The sequence below is a fragment of the Lepidochelys kempii genome, chromosome 5 (assembly GCF_965140285.1).
Source record: "Lepidochelys kempii isolate rLepKem1 chromosome 5, rLepKem1.hap1, whole genome shotgun sequence".
In the NCBI taxonomy this organism is placed as follows: Eukaryota; Metazoa; Chordata; order Testudines; family Cheloniidae; genus Lepidochelys; species Lepidochelys kempii.
In genome coordinates this window covers 122,931,198-122,956,471 of record NC_136384.1, presented here as the reverse complement: position 1 = coordinate 122,956,471, position 25,274 = coordinate 122,931,198, and the positions used below count along the sequence as shown (strand labels likewise).

Sequence of the window (25,274 nt, the reverse complement as noted above, 5' to 3'; positions counted from 1 at the left end):
ATATGTAAACCCCAGTCAGACTTCTAGATCCTTTTCTCAGCTCAAGGCAGTCTGCAGTACATGGAACAACTGGCCCACTAGTATAAAAGCCGACCAGAGAATGCATTCATTGCAGAATCACCATAGAAAGGGAGTTAGTCCCTTGACTTGTGAAAATGAACTTGCAAACATTAACATACTAAGTAGACATGACACTTCCTGTTTCATCCTTGCTCCAGTCAGGGAGTTGTGGGCCCAGCACATGTTTAAAAATCACAAACGGGCTCTGAAAGTGGAAGGGCCCTAATTCTGCAGCGTTGGGTGCCTTCTGCAAAATGCAGGACAGCGTCTTAATTTGCTGGTTACAAATAGGGAGTCTAGAAAGATCTGACTGTGGGCTCCTGATTTATGAGGAACTGGGAATTGGTCCTGCTTTGAGCAGGGGGTTGGACTAGATGACCTTCTGGGGTCCCTTCCAACCCTGATATTCTATGATTCTATGAGGTCATTATTCCCCTCAGCCCAATAAGCATCTGACTACCTAACCCATACCTGGGACAGCTATTTTAAACATTTCTAGCTTAAACACCAGAAAGGACACAAGGCAGGATTTTCCAAAGTGCTCAGCTTTGACTTAACTCTGCCACCATTCAGGTCAATGGGAGGAGTTTTGCCATGGGCTTCAATGGGAGCAGACTTAGGCCAGTGCTGAGCACTCTGGAAAATCCCACCCATAGTGCATTACTCTAGTCAATTTAAATCAATCATTGTCTAATGTGAGCAAGTACATCGGACACATCTGAAGTAATGCATCCTTCATGCCATTCAGTAGGATGAATAGGGTTGGATGTTTTATTTCATAATAATAATATTGTTATGGACTACTCAAAGCTCCTGGGTGCCTTGACAAAATTTAACGAAATCGATTATCAAAAGGCCCCAAACTAATCATCAGACTGGTGCAAAATATATTCCCTAGCAATAATCTTTGTTACCTGGAGTTATGGATGCAAATATCTAACAGTCCCTTGCAGGAGAAAAGACGTTCAGGGAACAGTGCAGCTTTCTCATAAGACACCAGGGTTCGACAGTGGAAATTCCAAGTTAAGGCTATATTTAAACAAAACCAACCAAACATGAGAGAACAGAGATAACTGTGGCCAGGTGAGAGAAAAGACTGAAATCCCTTCACAGCTAAAGAAAAAGGAGCTTTTGGCCACCACCAACCCTGGGAATCCAGGATCCTAAAGCACTACCAAGCAGAACCTCTTGGACAAAGAGTTGACAAATCCCCTCAATATTATGGATAGGCATCACTCCTACCACACTCCCTAGATGCTGCCCTCAACCTACAAGCTCATTCTCACCCTAGTCCATTTTAGCTAAGCACTGGCGAAGTGAAGACCTCAGTAAACCAGCATAGTGTAGAGACTGGTGTGACCTGCACTTTGATGGCACTGTGATCCTTGTCACACTCCCTTTGATAGCAAGGATGACAGAACAGATCTCTCAGGGAATCCACAAAAGAGAGGCCTTGTGAGGAATTAGCAACCTGTAATGGGATAAAGCCACCATACCGTACACAGACGATCAACCTAGAACAGATGCTATGTACCTCCATAAATACCAGCCTTGATAAACAATAAAGGATTGCAGTCACAAATTGTTTGCGGTTGAAATGCTATCCATCTCTAGATTAACAAATGCTTCACACATAGGTTAGGCTAGGTAAACAACTGGAATTTCAATCTTTGTCTCCCTAGTCTTGGAGGTGATGTTGACACATCCAATACGATGTAGTTGGCTTCAGTAGAGCTCTGCCAATTTATAGCAGCTGAGGATCCGTCCCCTTGTGTTCTAATTCTACAAAACACTTCCAGATAGCATCCTCCTTAAATATTGTGTAGCACATCGTACAGACTCAACAGGTTGTACAAATGGCTGTGATAACTGCAACACTCTCAGCCAAATGCTGAGCCACAGATGCAGCAGCCACTCTGCAGTTGGTATTTTTATGTGCTTAAATGAATTCACTGGGTGGAATTTGTGCTCGGCAAAGTGACAGAGTGACCTCAGTGACCAAAGTGAACTCATGATGTACTGTCCTCACTGGCTGTCTGTTTACATGCAGGACACAGGTCAAGGATCTTAAATGTTCTCCAGGACTTTACACTGTATTATTGTACCTAGCTTGTCTTTTGACTTATTAACTCCACGTCCCATCATTTGCTCCTACACTGCATCTGTCACTCAGAGTATCCAATTGATCTTGGTGGATTCATGGTTGGCTTTACTCTGTGCTTTACCCAGTCACACTCAATATATGTTAAATTTATTTGGGCATAAGCTTTCGTGGGCTAGAACCCACTTCATCGGATGCACGGAGTGGAAAATACAGTACTAGGTATAAATACATGAAAAGATGTGAGCTGCCTTACCAAGTGTGAGGTCAGTCTAAGGAGACAATTCAACTGACAGCAGGATACCAAGGGAGGAAAAATAACTTTTGAAGAACTTTTTTCCCTTGGTATCCTGCTGTCAGTTGAATTGTCTCCTTAGACTGACCTCACACTTGGTAAGGCAACTCACATCTTTTCAGGTATTGATACTTGGTACTGTATTTTCCACTCCATGCATCCGATGAAGTGGGTTCTAGCCCACGAAAGCTTATGTCCAAATAAATTTGTAGTCTCTAAGGTGCCACAAAGACTCCTTCTTGTTTTTGCTCATACAGACGAACACGGCTACCACTCTGAAACCTGTCAATATATATTAGAACTTAATTTTAATTCTGTCTTTTAAATATACTTGTTTACTTATGTGCTGCCATTTGCAGTAATCTGTGCTGATGACTGAAATTTCTCTCTCCTGATACTGAGAGCACAGTATTGAGAATTATGTCAAAGGCACTAAATAGCAAAGCTTTTGACAATTATTCTGAAGGTATTTTTGTTTTTACTTTTTGTACTACCTTCTGTATCGTTTTCTACCATTTCTTTACTTTCATCTTTAGAACCTTCATACATCCAAAGAATAAACAAAATGTGATGGTGGCACAAATATAGAGAATATAACCATGTGACATTACTATGAGACCCTGCTGAATTTAAAGGGAGTGGAAGTGTACCTTGTAGAATAGGACCGTTGCTCAGCAATGGCCATGTTTTCCCAACCACCTTGCTCAAATGCATAGGAAAAAGTTTCCATATATGCCCACTCCACCCACAAATACGGGATTTGGGTCGACAATCCCAGTTTGAATGTGCAAATGTGGACTGGGAATGGAAGATGCAATATCTGCACACACACTGTTTGCAGGCATGACTCAGAAGGTTAGCTTGGGCCTGAAATAAGATCGTTAATAGTTGATATTTTGAACCCAACTACAACCTCTGTGAGCTTCAGCCCCAAAAGGAACTAATTTTGAACCTTGTTCCAGCCACTACAGCATTTTATTAGCGAAAACAGATGTAGCAGGAAGAGTTTAATTTCAGTCTTTTCTGAAAACACACTTCCCTGGGAGAAGTTCATTCCTGGTGTAGAACATTCTGTACCACTTCAGCACAGTGCGTACATACATGACACATCTCTGGGCTGGGCCCACATACTCCAGAATTGAAGTCCACCAATGGTGGTGGCCAAGTAGTGTCTGCAGATCTGAGGTTATGCAGATTGACTGGCGCTCATATCCTTCAAACCCAATGTATAAGGGCTTCCGCTATTATTCTATGTGCTGGAATAGGAGCTTGTCTGTGCAGCAGGCCCACATCTTGTCCTTGGGTTGGTGGAGGGGGAATTATCATGTCCCCAGCATCTCTGTATAGAGCCTGAATACCCAGGCTCTATGCTGGTGAGGTGAATTTCATGCCCAGTGAATAATTAAATTCAAAACTGGAGTCACTGGAAAGTGAGCCATCCAGCACAGGCCCTAGTCAGTCCCCACATTCCTGTCAAACGAAGGAGAACAGCACCAACGCTTGGAAGCTTGCGTTTTATTTTAGTTCAGTTTAATTTAAAGTTCCCTGCAATGGAGCAACACTGCAAATTGAAGCGACAAGGATATTAAATGAATTCACCATGAAGGGGCCTCAGATTCTGTGACTAGGTATTTGGCTAGCTCCTCAGCTGGTGTAACTCAGCGGTGGATCTTTTTACACCAGCTGATTTCAGCACAGTAGGAAAAATAATTTACTTCTGGCTCCCCAGAGTCTGAAGCCCTCCCAGGCGGAGATCACCACAGGCTCAGGGGCAGGTTCTGAGAGAACTCATGGCCTGAACTAATGGCCGGCAAAAGCAATGGGTCTCTCTCATTTGACAGCAATGGGCTTTGGAAGATGAGCGTTTTGGAGGCTAAAGTCAATTGGAGTTTTTTTCTTTTATATTTGGTGGGAGAAACAGCCTAAACAGAAGCCACGTGCAAACATTCTGATCGTCTGTCCCCATGTTCACGTTCCAACAGCTACCTAGCCTTCTGGAACAAGCAGCTATTATTTAGTTACCAGTGGCTATCACCACTCAATATCTAGCTCTTATTAGAGCTAGATGAAATTTTACATCAAAATTTGGAATTTTGATTAAAAAAGTGAAATTTTGGAAAACCATTTCATGATTTTTGAGGGGGAGGGACCCCATTTCTCAAATAGCTCCATTTCTTACATTCTGCAGGGGAAACAAGGATGCTCCTTAAAAAGATCTTCTTCCACCAGCAGGGTGAAAGAAATCGCACTTTGAAACCAGGGGGTCAGTTCAGAAACATTCGGGGGAGGGGGTGAAATTGTGTCAACACCCCTGCTTCTGATTCCCCACTGAGCCTGTGGCTGCTCAAAGGGTGTTAGTGGACCGATTCCTTCCTGAGGTTAGAGTGAGGAAGGGGCAGCAGGTCATGTGCACGTGTCTCTTACTGATGGCTGGCCTGGGTCAGGGTTGGGGCCTGGCTCGTGCTGCACCCAGCTCTGGCCCTGGCCAGCAGTGCTGCTTCTTATCCGGCCAGTGAGACAGCAGAAGCCACTCAAGACAGTCTGCTTCCCTCTCCTCATAGGGCTTAGGTGGCAGATTTGGCCTGGCTGTCCTCCTGCTATGAGGGAAGGATAGCTGGGCCCAATTTGAGTGAGTGGCATTGAGACCTAGAGCGAGGGGTTGCCATGCCACTCAAATTTGGCCCAACCAGCCCTCTGTCACAATGGAGGGGTGGCCAGGCAAATCTGCCACCCTATGCACCTGTCCAGAAATCTACCACCCTTGGCAGCTGCCCAAAAGTCTGGGAGGGCAAACCAAGGTCACCCCCAGCTTACAGCATATGCCTCCCCTGTTTATAACAAGACCCATGTTTAAAGCAATTTATGACCAGGTTAACTTCCTCTCCCTCTGGAAACAAACAGTCCTGCAGAGCTGAGACTGATTTGTGTGGAGAAGTTAATATTTTGCTGCTCTCAGAGGCTTCACTGTACACAGCTGTAATTTTTTTTTCCAGATGAGAAATGGCTAGAGCAAATGCTCAGGAATAAAGCTAATTAAAATGAAGGCTACACACAGGGAGAGCGGCCTATAAGAAAACACACACAGCAAATGTTTTGCCTCGTTTGTCTGAGCTCTTTTAGCGCTGGCCCCACAGGCGAGAATATTTGATCAGTCTATTGTCACACGCTGAGAATGCTGGGACACAAAACAGCTCTGAGTGCCCAAATAGCAGCCAGCTTCCTGCTCCCTGTTAATGGCAGTTTACTGCCCATTAATGTGAGCTAGAGACTAGCTGAACTTCAAGGGTATTTGGTTTTTAATGAAAGCTCCCTGATCTTTTATTTTCCTACACGGTACATCTGAAGAACTGATCAGAGAAGTGCCATGCTGAGGGTCAGACGTGCCTATTCCTTGTGTCTAGGGGGGGTGTAGAGTGGGAGAAGGTGCAAGGCGTCTCTTCCACCCCTCCCCTGTGCTCTCTCTCAGGAGCAATCCCTGCATAAAGATTGCTCTCTCAGTTTGCCCCTGGTGGTGCAAAGTGCCCCAGAGGCAGCAGAAGAGGAGGTAGGACCATGCCCCTTCTGCATCAGTGAGTGCAGAAGACCGAGCAGCTTCACAAGGAGAGCTCAAGGAGGAATAAAGGGTCCATGAAGCACAGTCCTCCCAACCAGGATGTTGTCTAATTAGAACAATGCAGCCCGTCACCACCAGCACATCACCCTTTCGTTTCCAAGCAAAACTGTAAAGAATTGCGAGGGGGAGGGGGAAACCCCCACTAATGTTTCAAGCCTCATTTCCTTTGAGCTAGATTATGACTTTAGGCAAAGCCCTGACCAGGGAGTGGTACGTCTCCTCTGACTCTCAGTTCCTGCTCTTGTTCCGTGGGACATAGGATTTACTGCTGGCTTATACCAGCAATAAACTAATATTCCCCCACCTGTGTGCTGGTTCAGCTACTCTGACCAGTGAGTAGGGGACGTGGAGCCAAGGCTGTGCCCATTCCCTGTCTCTAGCTGCCCACTTCCCACATACTTGGTCCAGGGAGGGAGGAAGTGGGCAAGTAGCTCTGCTAACTTTGTACATGTCCAGTCCCAAGATTGTGGTAGGCCATGCAAGGAGTCCAAGAGGTGGGGCGAGGGTGGGGTGGGGGGGATGAAAGGGGTTCTTACTCCCCCAGGTAGGATAACCTAGCCCTCAGTCAGTTTGCCAGGCTTTACAGTGCAAGCGACTGTGTTATTCTTCCCACTCTGAAACAACTATAGGATGATTCCCAGTGATAGCTGCTAAGTTAACTTTTCCATTAAGCGAAATTCATGAACTAAACATAGCTGCTGGTAAATGCCACCAGAGGAAGCCTTCAAAGTGTTTGGAAGTTGCATGTTTTTCACCAGTTCCTTAGCAATTAACTTAATAAAGTCTCTAATGAAAAATGAGAGGAATATTATGTCCGGGGTCTCTATGTTTGGTTTGTTTGTTGGTTCAGCTCAGTTGATTATTACATATTGGCGCTTCTCAGGTTAATTTATATTTGGAGAAAAAAAGGGTGAAGAGATAGGCTGTTGAGTAAAAAATTGTAAGTAATTGTAATTTGTAATATCAATGATAGAAATATTCAGATAAGGATTTAATGGGCATAACCTTGGTTCCAGGGTCCATGAGAAGCATTAAACCTAGCAAAATTGCATATAAATCAGCTCTATACAGTGTGATTTCGCACATTTTAAATATTACCTTGCAAGTCCTGAGGGGAACTATCCCTCTAAGGTGGAAGAAGCCTGCAAACATTTCACAGCTTAATTAGTTTTGTGCTGTAGATCTTAAGAAGTCGGTGTTCTTTTGTTTCTTTTGTTTCCGCAAGCAGGGGCAAAACTCTCTGTGTTTATGGACACTTACCTATAAACCGTATAATTCTTCGTAGTAATGGGTTCAGGTAACAGCACTCTCCGGTCAAGATAGTTTTCTCCTGGACAATCAGGGTTTCTCGGGTTGATTTTATAAAATACATGGAGATCTCGCCGATAAAAATCTGTAGCAGCGGGAAAAAAAGAAAGGGAAGTTTAAGAATCGTAAGGACACATGTTCAAAGGTGGATGCCTGAATCAAGGCCATAGACAATACTTCTGCACCAGTGTACCTACAGACCATTGCACTTACACACTGTTACCTGTCAGCTCTGTGTTCTTGGGGAGCCAGAGCGCAGTACCCAGACTGTCTGACTCACGAAAGAGCTCCCCCGCAGACCCAGCCTCCGCTTGAACCAAAGCCGATCAGAAGGAAGACTTACAAAAAGCAATGAAAAGGCAGTGGGAGACACACCTAAGCCCCTGGGATAAGGGCAACAGGATTAAGGCAACTTCCCTAGCCTCATTTGCATCAAAGATGGAACAAGGAGGCATCCCCATTAGCATACAGAATGGAGAACAGAGATTCCAAGGCAAGAACCGCACAGAACTCAGGGACCAGAAAAGCAGCGAAGCACTGCATGATGGGGGATCTCTGCTCCAGATGTTAATGAACCCATGCCTGCACACACCCAGCTCAGTAGTTATCAGACCAATTCTAGTAATAAATCCTTTATTGGTATCCAAAATAGTGAAGCTCCCTAATTGCATTGTGAGCTCCCTCCAAGGAACACCGCCCATAGGCAGAAGTGGTCAGCTCCCATTGTCTAACCTTAACAAAACAACTTTGGGATACTCCCTTGAGACATCAGTTTACACATAAACAAATCTCAGGTTTCAGAGTAGCAGCCCTGTTAGTCTGTATCCGCAAAAAGAAAAGGAGGACTTGTGGCACCTTAGAGACTAACAAATTTATTTGAGCATAAGCTTTTGTGAGCTACAGCATCCGATGAAGTGAGCTGTAGCTCACAAAAGCTTATGCTCAAATAAATCTGTTAGTCTCTAAGGTGCCATAAGTCCTCCTTTTCTTTTTTATAAACAAATCTAGTGTTCTCCCTTGAACCACTGTTGTTTCTCTACAAAAGCCCCTACCCACGCTCAGCTAAATGCTCTGATGCCTGAATCCAAAATCTGCATCAGTTCCACTGGGACTTCATCTTCTCCTGACTGATAGTGCTGTGGGCTCTGCCTGTCTCCAGCACTCCAGACCCTCAGCTATACCACGTGGGGCCCCCGATCGATTCAAGCTTCACAGAGCGGTGAGAACCCAGCTCTCTCTCTCTCTAGGTGTAGCCTTCTGACTCTGACTTGTGTGATCAGCTATAGTTTTCTAAACCTGACTTTTATAATCAAGTTTAAGTTAGATTTAGTATTATAACTGTTTTGTTTGTTTGGCTCCCCAGTGGTTATTACCTGGCAATAAATAACTTTCATGATTAAGCTGGTTGCCTCTCTCTCTCTCTCCCCCTTGTGTGTGTTTTTTGGTTTCCTCATTCACTCTGCAACAACGCTCCTCGTACCTAAGCTAAAATATTCCTGCAGCGCCCAAAAATCCTGTGGGATTTGCTCTTCAAGTGGGTTACGACCAGAACAATGTCACGTGAAAGTCGGGATAGGGATGTGCTGAACCTGGGGCATATGAGGGTGGCAGCTTGGAAGTGCTGCTCGACCCAGCCTGCTCCGGCGTGCTCTATTCCGGTGCGGTGCCCATGGCAAATGTGGGTGACAGCTTGGAGGTTCTGCTTGACGCAGCCTGCTGAGTCCAAGGGCCTATGAGGGTGGCAGCTTGGAAGTGCTGATTAACCCGGTCCTCTCAGATTCACTCTGTTGTGTGTGCACGTGTGTGTGTGTTCGTCTGATTCTGAGGCTGGAAGAACCCAGCCCTGGGGAACCTAGGTCCTGCAGGATAGCTCCATTGGGAGGGGACTTGCAGCAGGGAGAATGAGAACACAAGTGACACATATGAGAACACAAGTGACACAAGCAGTGCATTGATAGAAGCACAGAAACCCCCTCCCAGAAGAGTAACCCAAAAAGGAGCATACCGCAAAGTAACGGACAAAGCTGGTAACAACACCTAGGCTTTATTGTCATCAGGAAATAAACGGTGTGTTCTTAAGTTAGCTAACTCAAGACACCTAACAGGAGGTAAAATCCTAGAGAAGACGAGGCAGTCTGTACTTTCATACACACTGGCAGGTTAGGCTCTCCCATAATCTTGACCTTGACCTGCTAGCACATGTGAACACTACACACAGCCTTGTCTTCCCTAGGATTGTACCTTGATTTTGCTAACTCAGCTTAAGAACACACCTTTTTACAAGTGAAGAAAAGGCTCCCAAGCATGATCCTGCTCCCTTGGACTTCAATGGCACTGTGTTTATCCCTTGGTGCCAACTTATGTAACTAGCCAATACTCACACACACATTTTTTTGTGTGTGGATGCAACTGAGGCATCCACACTGGAAAATGAAGCTCAATTTTCTGGGCTAAATCCTGACCCACGCTCTGGAGATGTAACAGGACCGTAAAGCCTCCACAGGTAGGCAGTTGAGGAGTCCCCTGGCATGGAGGAATGCAACTCTCTACACCCTCCCCTCCTGGCTTTACTGTAGGGTGGCTGGAATGCACAACGTGGCTACATAATGGCCTCTTGGGAGCCACTGCAACTACGCATAACTTAGAGCAGCCTTGAGACCACTCTAAATTATTCTGGGGATTGGAGGATAAACAAAAATAAACAGAGATTTGGTGCAACTGTGGATCCTGTGGGCCTCTTTTTTTTTTTTTAAACTGGAATTAATATGAACAATGGGAACTAGTCTGAGATCACTAAACTTATTTGAGATAGGGTCACTGGAAGTTGATTATCTTGGGTTGGATTTTCAAAAGCTCTTGCTACTGTCCGAACTCTGCTGCCACTGAAGTCAGTGGAATTTGACTATTATATATTTATAATGGACTTCAGTAGAAAAAAGAATCCAGACTGAAGTAGCATAAATTAACTTTATACAAAGGGTGTACTCACAGCAATTCTAGGTAACTGAGCTAATAAGGATGTGGGAAAAGAAACCACGCCATTAGGAGAGGGCCCAAGTAGTAGATAATAAAACACATGCACTGAGCTCACCTATAAATATCAAATGACTATTCTTAGAGCACTTTATTTGTTGCAACAGTACATTGTTTCCAGTGCAACAATAATTTATTCTTATTAACCTAGATGAGCATCCTTATTGATTCAAGCCAAGTATGCCCAGCCTCATTGTAATTCTAACTGCTGATGGGTAGAGATGCCAGCCTTATAAAATGCACGTTAAAAATGGAATTTGAGAGGGAAGAGCCAATGTGTGAAGCTGCACTGAAATATTGTCTTTATCCAGTTTATTCTATCTGTGCTCAGAGCTAGCACATAGTTCAATGTAGTTCAATTCAGTAGCCGGAGTGGAAGAAAATAAAAGACCATCAGCGCAAAACAGTTTAAAAGTGACCCGGGATTTGTTCCCCTTTGTTATTTGTGCTACTGCAGTACCCGGAAGCCCCAATCAGGATTGTGGCCCCATTGTACTAGGCGTGTACACAGCATCGGTAGAGCTTCCAATCTAATTTAAGAGGAGGCACAATTAGGTGGATAAAGACAACAAACGTTTTCAGGCAGGAGACATCTAAGTAGAACACACAAAAATACTGATCAAAATAAAAGGTCTCCTTTTAAAACAATCCATTGACTTCAGTAGTGTTACTCCAGATTTACACCAGTCTGACTAAACTAGACTAGATACCCACAGTCCCATGGATTTCTGTGCTTATCAAATTAGCATAGCACTTAAGAAGCAGTTAGACAGTGTTTGTGAGGTAGCATCAAATGGTTTGACACAAGGGGCCTGATTCTTCTCTCCAATCAGTTTTATAGCAGTGTGACGGACGCAGACATTTCCAATGCAGATTGCGATATGGCAGAGTACTTGAGCATATGCACAGCTTCAAGCATCTCTGTAGTCCTGCTGACTTCACTAGGACTACTCCCATGCTTGAAGTTATGCACAAAAGGACCCTGTTAAATCAGGATATTAACCCACTGTTCAACAAGAATAAGGCCATTGTAAATGGAATTCAGTTCCAGATTTGACTGGCGTATGGTATATTTCTAGATAAAGTATCTATTACTGTTACTTCCACTGGGGAAGAAAGTAAGGCTCACAAGCTGCCGTTTCACACGAGCTTCCTACTTAATTAAACAGTCGAGATGACAAGAAAATTGCATTAGAGGGTGGGGCTTTTTATTCAGTGCTGTAAGAACTGATGATGTGCTGTCTATGGTGATGTATGCAAAAAGAAACAAAGCCAGTATTAGAGAATCGTTGGCCCGGATACTGATCTCACCTACACTGGTGTAAATCTGGAGTAACACCGCTAAATTCAATGGAGTTAGATCGCTATGAGACTAGTTTGGGGGGAGCTATAGAATGCCCAGTGATTTCTGGTTGTTGCAATAAGCTTTGTACATTTCCTTACATTTCTGCTTTTGGGGGATCTCGTTATTAATCCATCGCCTCACTGTTTTTTAAACACAGTCTGCCATTTTTAAGCAAGCATTCAAAAACACCGCACATACATACATAAAATAGAATCAATTCTGCAGCGTTGACCGATCAGTAGCAAAGTATTATGTCTGACAGTTTAGATAGTAGAAGCTATTCTCACCAGGTATTCGAAGTTTATTTCATGGACCACTACATTATGTAACAGAGGACACCTCTAGTTTGAAAAGGCTTGCAATTACAAGGGAAGAATGCTTTCGACAATATTTGTGTTGGTTCTCTGCTCTGATGTTCTGCTTTTGATATATTATATTATTTTTATTATATTTAAATATTCTGGGAGTGCCCATAGGCCCCCAACAGGGATTGTGCTGAGCACTGTGTAAACACAGATCGGAGACAATTCCTGCCCTGAATGAGTGGCACTCCCCTTTCTTGTACTCTGCTTATAACCAGCCAGTTCCATAAGAAAATGACCTCCTTTATTTCCTATTGTTTGCCCAGCCCTTGCTCTGTCCATCTGATAAAGAAAAGAACCAGAAAACAACCCTATAATCATGTAAAGCTAGGCCTCTGTCTTTTTTCTATGCTTATCTGTCTTCTCTCTAAGGTTACTGTGTGTAACCTGTACTCCCTGTTTTGGGGAAAGAATTCCTTATACAGATAAGCCTCCATGTTTATACCTACCCCAGAATTTCAAACAGACTGGGTTAACCGGCTTGAACTGGAAGAGATATCACACTGTATGTTGAACCAGGCTATAAAAGCCCATCTCTGTTCTTTGTTTGGGGCTTCACCATTTTCCTCTGTAAAGGAATTGGTGAGCCCTTCAGCTGTCGTACTTGCTAGCATTAAAGTGCCTCACTTTATCAAAGAGCCAAGACTCTGTGTTTTGTTTGGCTAATACAGAAGTCCAGGGAAGGCTACCCTCCTAACCCTAGATGGGAGGGGAAACCTTTTTCCCTAACACATCCTCACCAGTGTCAACAAAACCGTTCCCTTCAATACTGGAGTTTACCCGATTGTCAAAAATCTGCCATTGTCAATGAATTCCTTACTCCCTCCCCCTGGAGCCTGACATGCCGTCCAATGACTGATCCTCCTCTAAACTCTCCTTTCTCGCAAAGAGTGCGATAAAGAGGCCTTTTCTCTAGCGAACAAAGCACATATCACATAACAATATCCTGGACAGATTCTCATCTGACAGGCCATAGCATGGAATCCACAATCCTCCCTGTAGCCAGCGGATGCCCTTCTTGTACTGAAATTTTACTTCCCTCCTCCTCCACATCCCCCTTGATCTCAACTCAGCTTTTGACAGTATGGTTCGTGCCATCCTCCTTGACTGCTTCTGGAGCTGCTCAAAATTTTCAATTTTTGGTGGGGGCGGGGGGAGAAGGAAGTGTTCCCATTTTACAACTAGTTCTACCAGATAGCTGTGTAGGCATCTTCTAGGTCTTGTCTTCTTGCCAAATGACTCTTATTTGCCTCTACTGTCCATAAAGTTGGCATCATGCTTAACCCCAAATAAGCCCACCATGTTCCATGGCTGTATATCAGCCTCAACTCTGCCTTTGCTGAAGTCTTCTTCCATGCCTTGCTTGTATCTTGGGCTCCCTCAGCAAACTCCCTTTCAGCCAAGTCCCAGCTCTCCAGACTCCAGCAGGCACAATGCTGCTGCCTGGCTTCTCACCCTACTCCATTGTCTATTCCTTCGCTTCAGGGTCCAATTTAGAATCACTCTCCTTGCTCTTCATAACCACTAAGGGTTCACTCCAGCCTACCTGAAAAGGCTCCTCTCTCTGCTCATTGAGCACTGGCCTCCTCTCCACACACTCAGCATATGAGATGCAAGAGCCTTCACTTGGAACAAACTTCCCCTCTCTCTCCACCTGCCTTATTCTCCATCTCATTTCAAATCTCAAATACCCTCTTCCCCTCCCTTGCTTTCATCTCTCCCTCAGCTATTATTTACCTCAGTCATTCTATTATTTAGCTCTGCAAACATGTGCGTGTGTGAGGAGCATACAGTTGGTCTGAAGGCTGCTGGACACAAAATATTATACTTCTGTTAATAAGATTTAAACACATGCAGGGAGGACAGAATGTCAACTGAGATCCACCCAGGGCAGATCTGGTACTAGAATTTTGCTCTAATTTGGAATTGTCTTAAAGTCCGTTTATTAGAGAAACATCCTTCACCAGTTCTCACCAGAAATACAGACAAAAATAAAAGGAAGGACCTACACTGCAAAGACTCTCGCAGCCTATGAGAGCTCTCTCTGTTAGGTACTTACATAGTCTCCATCACCACAGTATCCAAGACCCTCACTATTTTTTAACATAGGTATCCTAACGACACCCCTGTGAGGTGGGGAAGCACTGTTATTCCCATGATACAGAAGGGGAACTGAGGCACAAAGAGAGTTGCCTGAAGTCATACAGGAAGACTGTGGTGGAGTAAGGAACTGAATGCTGGTCTCCAGAGCTCCACAGTGGCACCCTAACCACCCTTTCAGTGAGATGCTGAAATGGAGCTTACCCCTCACCAGCTATCAATTCAAGGCGTGAAGCAGCTAAGTGCTGTAGGATGTTGACTGAATTTAGTGTATGGGAAAATTTGCGTAGATGCATTTTTAATGCCAGAGTACAACAGCAGAATGAACTAAATTAATCAAGAGCACAGCACTCAATTTGCAGCAGAGGAATGTGTCCCATCGGAGAAGGACGTACCCTACGAGGCAAGCTGTGAGTAAATCAGCAAGGAAAAGGGAAAGGAAGGATTCAAACTGCTGAAAGTTACAGAGCTCTCAGCCTCAATCCACCAATATTTAAGGCCCCATGCAACCACCACCCTCAAGCTTTGAAAAATTACTTTCCCTGGAACAAATCTGTCCTGCCGAGCAAAGCCATGCAAACAGGCACAACCATTACAATGTGACCTGTTCCAAGTCACTGCAGCAGGTTTAACTTTAAAGTGAAGGAAAGATGACTGAAAGCCAGCAAGTGTTTCAGCAATTTTTGCTTCCCTTGTGGCTCAAATACTCAAGCACATTCGCTCTCTCATATCTCTCAGGATGTGCATGAGCTCAGTTGCAACTATCACGCCCACCCAGGTGCTGTAAAGTGGTTCATGGCTCCAGTTCGTTTATCGTCACTTACACAGCGGGACATTTTCAAGAGCGTCTAACAGATTCAGGAGCACCGAGCGGGGGTTCACTCACCCCTGAGCACCACCTCCTCATGGCCGGGAGTGGAATAATGGCTCCCTTTCCATCCAGTGCCCCCTCCCGATGGATGCTCCAGCATTGGGGTGGTCTCGCTTGCTGTAACGCAGCCCTCCGGCCAAATCACGATTTAAATCCATCCCTTCTGGGGTAGCAAAAGTACAACGACAAGCCTAGAAGTGTCCCAACACAAGAGATTCTTCCACCCCTCATGGGCTATTTCTTGGCCTCTCCTTCAGGATCAGTCTTCAGCTCCTACCTTGGGCTTGTACACCCCTCCTTGTGGCTGGTAGGGAAACTCAGGCCCACCCTCTGCTCTGGGTTCTGACCCAGGGACCCTGTATTAAGCAGCTATGTCTGCTCCTTTAGATGCGCTGCTGCTGGTTCCCTGAGTAACTTCCAAGCCCCGTCTTGCTTCCCTGCAGCCGGTGCTTAATGCAGCCTCTCTTCTGATTCTCAGTCCCCTGGCTTGCTGCTGCGTTCCCCCAGCTCCTTTCTCTGCTGGAACGCTGATGCTTAGGGCTGATTCTCTGTGCCTGGCTCCCTTTCCAGGGCCCATCATAGGATTTATTCCATCCCTGTGGCCTTTTTTCAGTCGGCCTTCCCCAGGCCATTCCCAGAGAGAGGGAGCGCCCTACCTCCTGTCTCCTGGGTGTCTCTACCGTTTCTAGTCCCAGAGAGCGATGGCAGACTCTCTCCCGGCAGCTTCCCTTTGCTCATACTCTTATCCCAGCCCTTCCTCAGTTCTGCTTCATCCTCATTTAAGCCTGGCTCTCCCTCCAGGTCCAGCCTGGTATATTAACTGGCCTCTCAGGTCCACATTAACCCTTTTGGAGCCTGTGTGGGGTACATGCCCCGTCACAAATTCCACTGTCTTTCATTGGGATTTGTATTCCTAATTCCCTTCAGCAGTTTTGAAAATCTCTTCAGTGGTTGCTTTTAAGAATAAGAAAAGGAGGACTTGTGGCACCTTAGAGACGAACAAATTTATTTGAGCATAAGCTTTCGTGAGCTACAGCTCACTTCATCGGATGCTGTAGCTCACAAAAGCTTATGCTCAAATAAATTGGTTCGTCTCTAAGGTGCCACAAGTCCTCCTTTTCTTTTTGCGAATAGAGACTAACACGGCTGTTACTCTGAAACCTGTCTTTGAGAATAAGACAATTCGCACTTTTGAAAAGCTATTGATCAGCTTTTGTATCTGCTACCTATAATTTTATTGCGAGATCCAAGGATACTTGATATTCCATAAGCAAGCCTCTGGTAGCAAACACTGAACAAGAGGAAGAAACTGTTTCCTTATTTTTTCTCCCTATTCACATAGCCCTTTTCATCCAGAAGGACATCACAGCGCTTTACCAACCTCATCAATTCTTAACATAGGGCCCACGGAATTTGCCATAACACTGCACATCTGCTTTTGTGAAAAGTAGCGTGGGATTTTAAGAGCACCAAAGGTCAGCACCTGGCCTTTATATCCCCTCCAAAAGACAGCACCTTTGTCTTCCACCAAGCAAAATTGGGTCCTAGTTTATGACTGGGGCTACTAGGCACTACAATAATACAAATAAATAATAACAACAATAGTACCCTGGGCGTGATCCTGGATTAGGTCTCAGGCTAGGACACAGATTCAATATTGATTGAGAGGGAAGAGTCAGTTCCCGATACCAGTCAGTGCACCACCTGAGTTGTTCTCTGGAGATCTCCCATCCTTACAGTCACCCAGTATGACCCTGCTTAGCTTAAATAGGTACGTCTATATTCTTGTGCCTTCAATTACATGTGAAAATGAAGTATGACAGTCAGTTGAACATTGCAGTGCAAATCTACCCAGGGATCCATTGATCCCATAGATGAGAACAGAACCAAAACGTGAATTCTTCCCTTTGTGTTCCATTTATGACATAATTATTTGAAAATAAACGAGGCTGTGACAAAGAAATCCATAATGTATTTTAGGGCAAGTATGGAAAAGAATTATTGCAGGAAACAATTATTGGAGCATTACAGTGGTTTTTCTATTGAGATGCTGAGCCTGACACCAAGCCCGATTCTCCAGTGTCTTGCCCCTTGGGCTGCCATTTACACCTGCACTTGATAAGTCCCAGGTAATTAGAAGAGGAGACTGAATTGGGAGAGATGAGTTATTTACATGTATCTGTCACTGACTTGCTGTGCAAGGCTCTTTGGACCCGATTCTCCTCTCCTTAACGAAGCTGGTCGAAAAGCAGCAATTTTTGTGTGTGGAAAATATCATTTATTTAGCCTGAAATTTCCTGCAAGCATTATTTTGGGTTTCTGACTAGAAAAAAAAGTTTCAGATTTCAAAAAAAGTTTGTTTTTTTGTTGGAAAACTGGAAAATGTCCAAACTTACAATTTTCTATGGATATTTTTGTTTTGGGTGAAAAGTGATTTTTTTTGCCTAAATATGTTTAGACAACAATATCTACCCCTTAATATCTACTCCTGCGGGGGGGGGGAGGGGGAGGGAAGAGAGCAGCAGTGCTGGGGCCAATGGGAGCTACGGGGGCAGTGTCTGCCTTGGCCCCCCGACCAGGGGCCGCAGGTACATGCTGGCCACTTCTGGGAGCAGCGCATGGAGGGGGCAGTGGGCGGAGACCCCTTGCCCTGCTTACCTTAGGCGGCTCCCAGTCGGCAGCGCAGCGGAGCTAAAACAGGCTCTGCCCCGGCAGCTCCCATTGGGCACGGTTCCCAGCCAATGGGAGCTGCAGAGTCGGCGCTCGGGGCATAAGCAGCGCATGGAGACCCCTGGCACTGCCCCTCCCCCCGCCCCGGCCACAGGGATGTGCCGGCCGCTTCCTGGAGCAGCGTGGGGCCAGGGTAGGTGGGGAGCCTGCCTCAGCCCCGCCGCACAGCTGGCCGGGAGCTGCCCGAGGTAAGCACCGCCCAGCCAGAGCCCGCACCCCTCCCCGCTCCCACACCCCAACCCCTGAGCCCCTTCCAGCACCCAAACTCCCTCCCAGAGCTTTCACCCCGCACCCCCTCCTGCATCCCAACCCCTTGCCCCAGGTGCAGCCCAGAGCTCCCTCCCATACTCCGAACCCCTCGGCTTCAGCCCAGAGACTGCACCCCCTCCCACACCCCATCCCCCTGCCCCAGCCCAGTGAAAGTGAGTGAGGGGTGAGGGAGAGCAAGCGACTGGGGGGGGGGAGGATGGAGGAAGTGGGGCAGGGCGTCAGAGAAGAGGCGGGGCAGGGGCGGGTTCTCAGGGAAGGAGCGGGGTAAGGGTGTTTGGGTTTGTGTGACTAGACAGTTGGCAACCCTAGGAGACACCAATGGCTTATGAGGGAAACCTGAAATGCTGGCAAATTCCTTTCTCCTGTCTCAGTAACCCCACAGTTCTGCATTTCTGGTGTAAATCATTTCCCAACACTGGAAGCCAGAAGAACCAACATTTATGTAGAACAGAGAGAACTTGGGGAGTGAAAGGAGACATTGGAATGCTCTGTATTACACAATACCACAGAGAAAAAAGGACCAGCTTTTTCTATAAGGATGGAGGTATGGAGCGGATGCTGCAGGAATGTTTCCTCTTTCCACAGAGAATTGTCAGCCTTCTACCTTACCCTCATAACTTGCCCTTGCACTGGAGCTCTCTGGTGCGCAGAGATTTCTGCCTGAAAATCTGGAAGGATGTTACCATAAAACAACCCTGAGCTGAATTAACTCCCTTTTGGTTTCCTCAGCATCTGCTGCCGAGCAGCCAGAGGACTCGGCCAACATGATGCAGGATTTTCCTGGCTTCTCTTTTAGAAATAAATCACTATAATAATACAGTTCTAATAAACCAACAAAAGCCAGGAAGGAGAGAAAACACATTTAAAAGGAGCACATTTCCAAAAATTCTGGAATAGATTCAAGGTTTAGGGGGAAAGCTGCACATGGTTTCTTCCTGCCTTGTACACATTTGATCATCACTGGATTTAGAGTGGCTTGACTGAATACTACATGGAAATGTCATCCTCATCCTTTTTGGCTTGTGCAATCCATTCAAGGTACTTACAAAAAATATCACACAAAGGTTGCTTTTTTCCCCATCAAGAAAACTAGAGATGATGCTAGGGAAACTTTTTAAACTTGTTTAAAAAAAACCTGTCTGCTAGAAATTTCCTATTGCAACCCAACATTCAGTTCAGCATAGAACTTTCTCTTTTTGAAATAAGTTCTCCTCCTTCCAACAGTCAAACCATAATGGACAGGCCAGTGTAAGTAGAAGCCTTGAATTCTGTCATGATTATTTGACATAGGCTAGAGTTTGGCCCAATCACATAATTCCATATTTTGGAAATTAGTTTTGAAGGGCGGTAAAATGGCCTGAACCATCTTTTTGTCCTGTTGCTACTCAGGTCTCATGCATCAAGGGATGGAGGGTGCTGAAGTCTACCTTATGTATATACCATATTTATAGATGTGCAAAGTGATGTCCCTGGCTAGGTCAATGGCAGTGGGGATCAAACCTGGCCTGGGACCTTAGAATTTAATGCATGAGCCTCTACTGCCTGAGCTAAAAGAACCAAGAGCCAAGGGGCTCTTACTGAACGGGAGAGGCAGCCTAGTGAGAGATGATGTGGAAAAAGCTGAAGTATTTAATGCTTTTTTTGCCTCTGTCTTCACAGACAAGGTCAGCTCCCAGACTGCTGCACTGGGCAGCACAGTATGGGGAGGAATGAGCAACCCTCAGTGGTAAAAGAACAGATTAAGGACTATTTAGAAAAGCTGGACATGCACAATCCATGCATTTGGATCTAATGCATCTGAGGGTGCTGAGGGACTTGGCTGATGTGATTGCACAGTCATTGGCCATACTCTTTGAAAACTCGTGGCGATTGCGGGAGGTCCTGGATGACTGGAAAAAGGCAAATATAGTGCCCATCTTTAAAAAAGGGAAGAAGGAGAATCCGGGGAACTACAGACCGGTGAGCCTCACCTCAGTCCCTGGAAAAATCATGAAGCAGGTGCTCAAGGAATTCATTTTGAAGCACTTGGAAGAGAGGAAGGTGATCAGGAACAGTCAACATGGATTCACCAAGAGCAAGTCACGGCTGACCAATCTGATCGCCTTCTATGATGAGATAACTGGTTCTGTGGATATGGGGAAAGCAGTAGACATGATATACCTTGACTTTAGCAAAGCTTTTGATATGGTCTCTCACAGTATTCTTGCCAGCAAGTTAAAGAAGTATGGATTGGATGAATGGACTATAAGGTGGATAGAAAGCTGGCTAGATCGTCAGGCTCAACGGGTAATGATCAATGGCTCAATGTCTAGTTGGCAGCCGGTATCAAGTGGAGGTCGTCTGGGGCAGGGGTCGGTCCTGGGGCAGTTTTGTTCAACATCTTCATTAATGATCTGGATGATGGGATGGACTGCACCCTCAGCAAGTCTGCAGATGACACTAAGCTGGGGGGAGAGGTAGATATGCTGGAGGGTAGGGATAGGGTCCAGAGTGACCTAGACAAATTGGAGGATTGGGCCAAAAGAAATCTGATGAGGTTCAGCAAGGACAAGTGCAGAGTCCTGCACTTAGGACGGAAGAATCCCATGCACTGCTACAGGCTGGGGACTGACTGGCTAAGTGGCAGTTCTGCAGAAAAGGACCTGGGGATTACAGTGGATGAAAAGCTGGATATGAATCAACGGTGTGCCCTTGGTGCCAAGAAGGCTACCGGCATATCGGGCTGCATTAGTAGGGGCATTGTCAGCAGACTGAGGGAAGTGATTATTCCCTTCTATTCGGCACTCGTGAATACACATCTGGAGTATTGTGTCCAGTTTTGGGCCCCCCACTACAAGAAGGATGTGGAAAAATTGGAGAGTCCAGCGGAGGGCAACAAAAATGACTAAGGAGCTGGGGCACATGACTTATGAGGAGAGGCTGAGGGAACTGGGCTTATTTAGTCTGCAGAAGAGAAGAGTGAGGGGAGATTTGATAGCAGCCTTCAACTACCTGAAGGGGAGTTCCAAAGAGGATGGAGCTCGGCTGTTCTCAGTGATGGCAGATGACAGAACAAGGAGCAATGGTCTCAAGTTGCAGTGGGGGAGGTCTAGATTGGATATTAGGAAACACTATTTCACTAGGAGGATGGTGAAGCACTGGAATGGGTTACCTAGGGAGGTGGTGGAATCTCCATCCTCCAGGGCCGCCCAGAGGGGAGGAGCAAGTGGGGCAATTTGCTCCAGCTCCGGGCCCCCCAGGGGCCCCCACAAGAATTTTCAGGCACCCGCACAAGAGTTTTCGGTGGCACTTCGGCGGTGGGGGGTCCTTCAGTGCTGCCAAACACACCCAGAGTGAAGGACCCGCCGCCGCTTCTTCCGCTCCGGGTCTTCGGTGGTACTTCGGAAGCAGGGTCCTTCCGCTCCATGTCTTCGGCGAAGTGCCCTGGAGACCCGGAGCAGAAGGACCCCTGCCGCCAAAGACCCCAGGCCCCCTGAATCCTCCGGACGGCCCTGCCATCCTCAGAGGTTTTTAAGGCCCGGCTTGACAAAGCCCTGGCTGGGATGATTTAGTTGGGGTTGGTCCTGCTTTGAGCAGGGGGTTGGACTAGGTGACCTCCTGAGGTCTCTTCCAACCCCAATCTTCTATGATTCTATGAACCAACTTTCTTAGTCAGAGCTGTAGCAGGCTCATCAACTTCTGTATGTGACCCAGCCACCACTAGGAGGGACAGAGTGCCACACTGGGTGGGTGTGGGTTACACATACAGATGAATTGCACTGATATTTTTTATGATACCCTTGATTTTTAGGATCCCCACCACTGGAAAGCCAGATAAGATTATGAGGCACATATCTTATATAACTCAAATACACAGTTCTCATTTTGAAAACCCAGCTCTGAAAATGACGTTAGCATCCTCACAGCCACTTTGTCTCTTCCCTAGGGACATTTGTCCATTAAATCACTGGAGTGAGAGGTTGGTTAGTGTCATTTGGATTATTAGAACTCCGCAGCATCTAATTTGAGAATTTAAAAACATCTGGCTTTCTGAATGCGTAGTGATTTCTGTGTATGTCAACTTCAGTCCAGAACAGAAATACCTGATGGAGACTTAAAGAGCTATGGCAAGCGGCATTCTGATTTTGTACCCTGCAATCTCTTCAAGGCATGGTTCAGTGAAGAAGGAAGTTTGCAAGAAAAGGATAGAAACACAGTAGAGAGGAACAGAAGATCCCACAGACAATAGAGTGCTAGCCTATTTACCCACACACATGAAGCTCTATGGGGAGGTCACTAATATAGAATCATAGAAATGTGGGACTGGAAGGGGCCTCAAGGGGTCATCAAGTCCAGGCCCCTGTGCTGAGGCAGGACCAAGTAAATCTAGACCGTTCCTGACAGGTGTTTGTCCATCCTGTTCTTGAAAACCTCTGATGACAGAGATTCCATAACCTCCATTAGAAACCTATTTCAGAACTTTGCTACCTGTTTCAGAACTCTAGTTAGAAAGTTTTTCCGAATATCTATCCCAGCAGTTCTCAAACTTCATTGCACTGCAACCCCCTTCTGACAACAAACGTTACTATGCCAGCCCAGTGCTCTGTGTTACTTTAGAATCAGGGCTGGTGTTAGGGAGTGGCAAGCGGGGCAATTGCCCAGGGTCCCACATTATGGGGGGCCCCCACAAAACTAAGTTGCGAGGTGGGGCTCGGGATGCTGTTCATCACTGTAGTGCCATTGATGTCAATGGAGCTGGCCCCATTTACGCCAGATGAGGATGCAACCCTGCTGCCTTGTTGAGCTTTTCACTGTGCCAGGAACTATCTGTCACTGCAGGGAGCATGTAAAATAAACACAATTCCTGTTAACATGACTCCAGGAATGATTCTTCTACACCAAAGCTAAAGGAAATGTTAAGATTCGAGAGGTGAAGATTTATGATCCGGAGGAGGCCAAGTTATTAAATCAGAAATAAAAATGCCAGCACTTTCTTTGGAATAGAAAAAAGCCACTCTGTCCTTGTTTAGGTGCAAATTACCATTTCATTCACCACTTTTCTGCTGCTTTACAGAGAAGATGCTAATTTCATTGCACTCAGAGTCTAGAATGACAACTGAGCACAGCAAGATGAGACCATTTGAACTATCCGCAATGGAACATTGGGGTGAAAAATGCATTTCCGAGATTTGAGGTCGGTGTGTGTACCTTTTATTTATTTAACTGTGACCCAATGAGATGCAAGCACTTCCCCTTCCAGGGACTTCCCATTATCAGACAGCAAAAGGTTACGTCAGATATTACATCAAAAGATGTTTGTAACCCACGAGCCTAGTGATTACACATTCAGTGCAGCAGGGAAAATAGCTTAATGGATCCACTTGTGCAACAGCAAGTTTCGACAAGCACAGAAGCAGGGGAGTCTCATTCACATTGCAGGTACTAGATAGCTAAAAGCACACAGTATGTTACCAAATGAAAAGAGGGTTTCTGATAAGGGTACATGGATTTATGCATGCATTTCGCCACCCGTAGTCACAGCCCCATTTGATTCCAACGTGGATTGCAAAAACAAACTTTCCACAAGATGCGCCGTATTCGCTAACAGGCTCCCCGCAAATCCTGCAACATTTCAAAGCTGCACTAGAATTAGGACTTTCAAACATGTGCATGTGGGACTGCACCTAAGCATGCCTGGCTGCTGTATGCCAGTGTATGCACTGGACTAGGCGTGTGGTTTTGCCAAACTCTCTCCAGTTGTTTTTCTTTGAGATGCCAAGAAGCTGGGTTAATAGTTATTTCCCTCATGCCATGTGGTGCTGGCACTGTGATAAAATAAGGGCAAATCAGATTCACAGTTATAAATCCTCTTAGCCAAACTGACCCATTGCTCTGACTTGGACTCTGCTTACAAGGGCACGCAGTGTGTTTGGTAAGCCCGAAGCAGCACGTTGTTCATGGTTTATGGGTTAATCTGAAGTGAGGTAGTGTCTACTAGCCCCCTCCCCCCAGTGCAGACAGCTCTTATCAAATGACCCTGCAGATCATCTTGTAAAAACAGCAGCAATAATCTCACTTGTGAGGATCATTGCTATAAAAGAGGACTGACATTAGCCTTGATTTTAATGCACTCTCCGTAGGCCTGGCTGTGGGCTGACAATGATTACTCTTGATAGCAGAGTGCAGAGAATGAAGCTATGGATTAACCTGCCATGAGTGTAGGCTCTCTAGATGCATATGTGACTCTCATTCATGTGAAGCAGAGTTAGGCAGATACACAGAGGGGAGAACCAACCCCTGCACGCCTAAAACTTTTACCTTGAACATCATCTGTTCAATGAGCCACAGAGGAGTTCTTCATGTGAAGCAGTTTGGTCTTTGAGAAGGAAACCTGATTTGGGGTTGTTCTCTTGAGGATACAATTGCCATAGCATATATGGAAGAAACGGGATACTTTCGTTTGGCTGAACCTCATGTGGGTTCCACCAGCTTTCAAATCACGTCCCATGCTGCAGGAGCTGCAAGGGCTGTAAGCATCAATAAGGACGTGTACGCAGGGTGATTTGGTAGGCAGTGCAATGCACAATGACCAAGTCATGCAGGTTAGGGATGTGGGTGACAGTTTAGAGATGCCACAGTATGGCAGAGGTTGCTTAGAGATGATGCTTCTCATGGTTGGTGTGTGAGGAAGTCGTGCACAGAAATAGCTGCTGGGAGTGGGAATGCGGGCCTGTCACCTGAGTGTACTGGGGGTGGGTAGGAAATGGTGGCCTGGAAAGAAATGGGTGAGGATGTCTTAGGCCTGGTCTACACTATGGGGTTAGGTCGAATTTAGCCGTGTTAGGTCTATTTAAAAATGACTACGTCCACATAACCAACCCCATTCCGTTGACCTAAAGGGCTCTTAAAATCTACTTCTGTACTCCTCCCCGACGAGGGGAGTAGCTCTAAAATCGACCTTGCTGGGTCGAATTTGGGGCAGTGCGGACGCAAATTGACGGTATTGGCCTCCAGGAGCTATCCCAGAGTGCTCCATTGTGACTGCTCTGAACAGCACTTTGAACTCTGATGCACTAGCCAGGTACACAGGAAAAGCCCCGGGGAACTTTTGAATTTCATTTCCTGTTTGGTCAGCGTGGCAAACTCAGCAGCACAGGTGACCATGCAGTCCCCCCAGAATCGTAGAATGTTTCTGCGCTCCCCCTAT

General features: G+C 45.9%; 1 protein-coding gene across 4 annotated transcripts in view; it reads right to left on the bottom strand.

Annotated features, from left to right (window-relative positions):
• PLPPR1 (phospholipid phosphatase related 1) overlaps window positions 1-25,274 on the bottom strand; it is a 179,906-nt gene that overhangs the window by 20,537 nt on the left and 134,095 nt on the right. For all 4 annotated transcript variants that reach the window (XM_073345698.2, XM_073345701.2, XM_073345697.2 and 1 more), the window contains one exon: window positions 7,330-7,462. In XM_073345698.2, coding sequence (XP_073201799.1) covers window positions 7,330-7,462 — 133 coding nt within the window. The remainder of the gene's footprint in view (window positions 1-7,329; window positions 7,463-25,274) is intronic.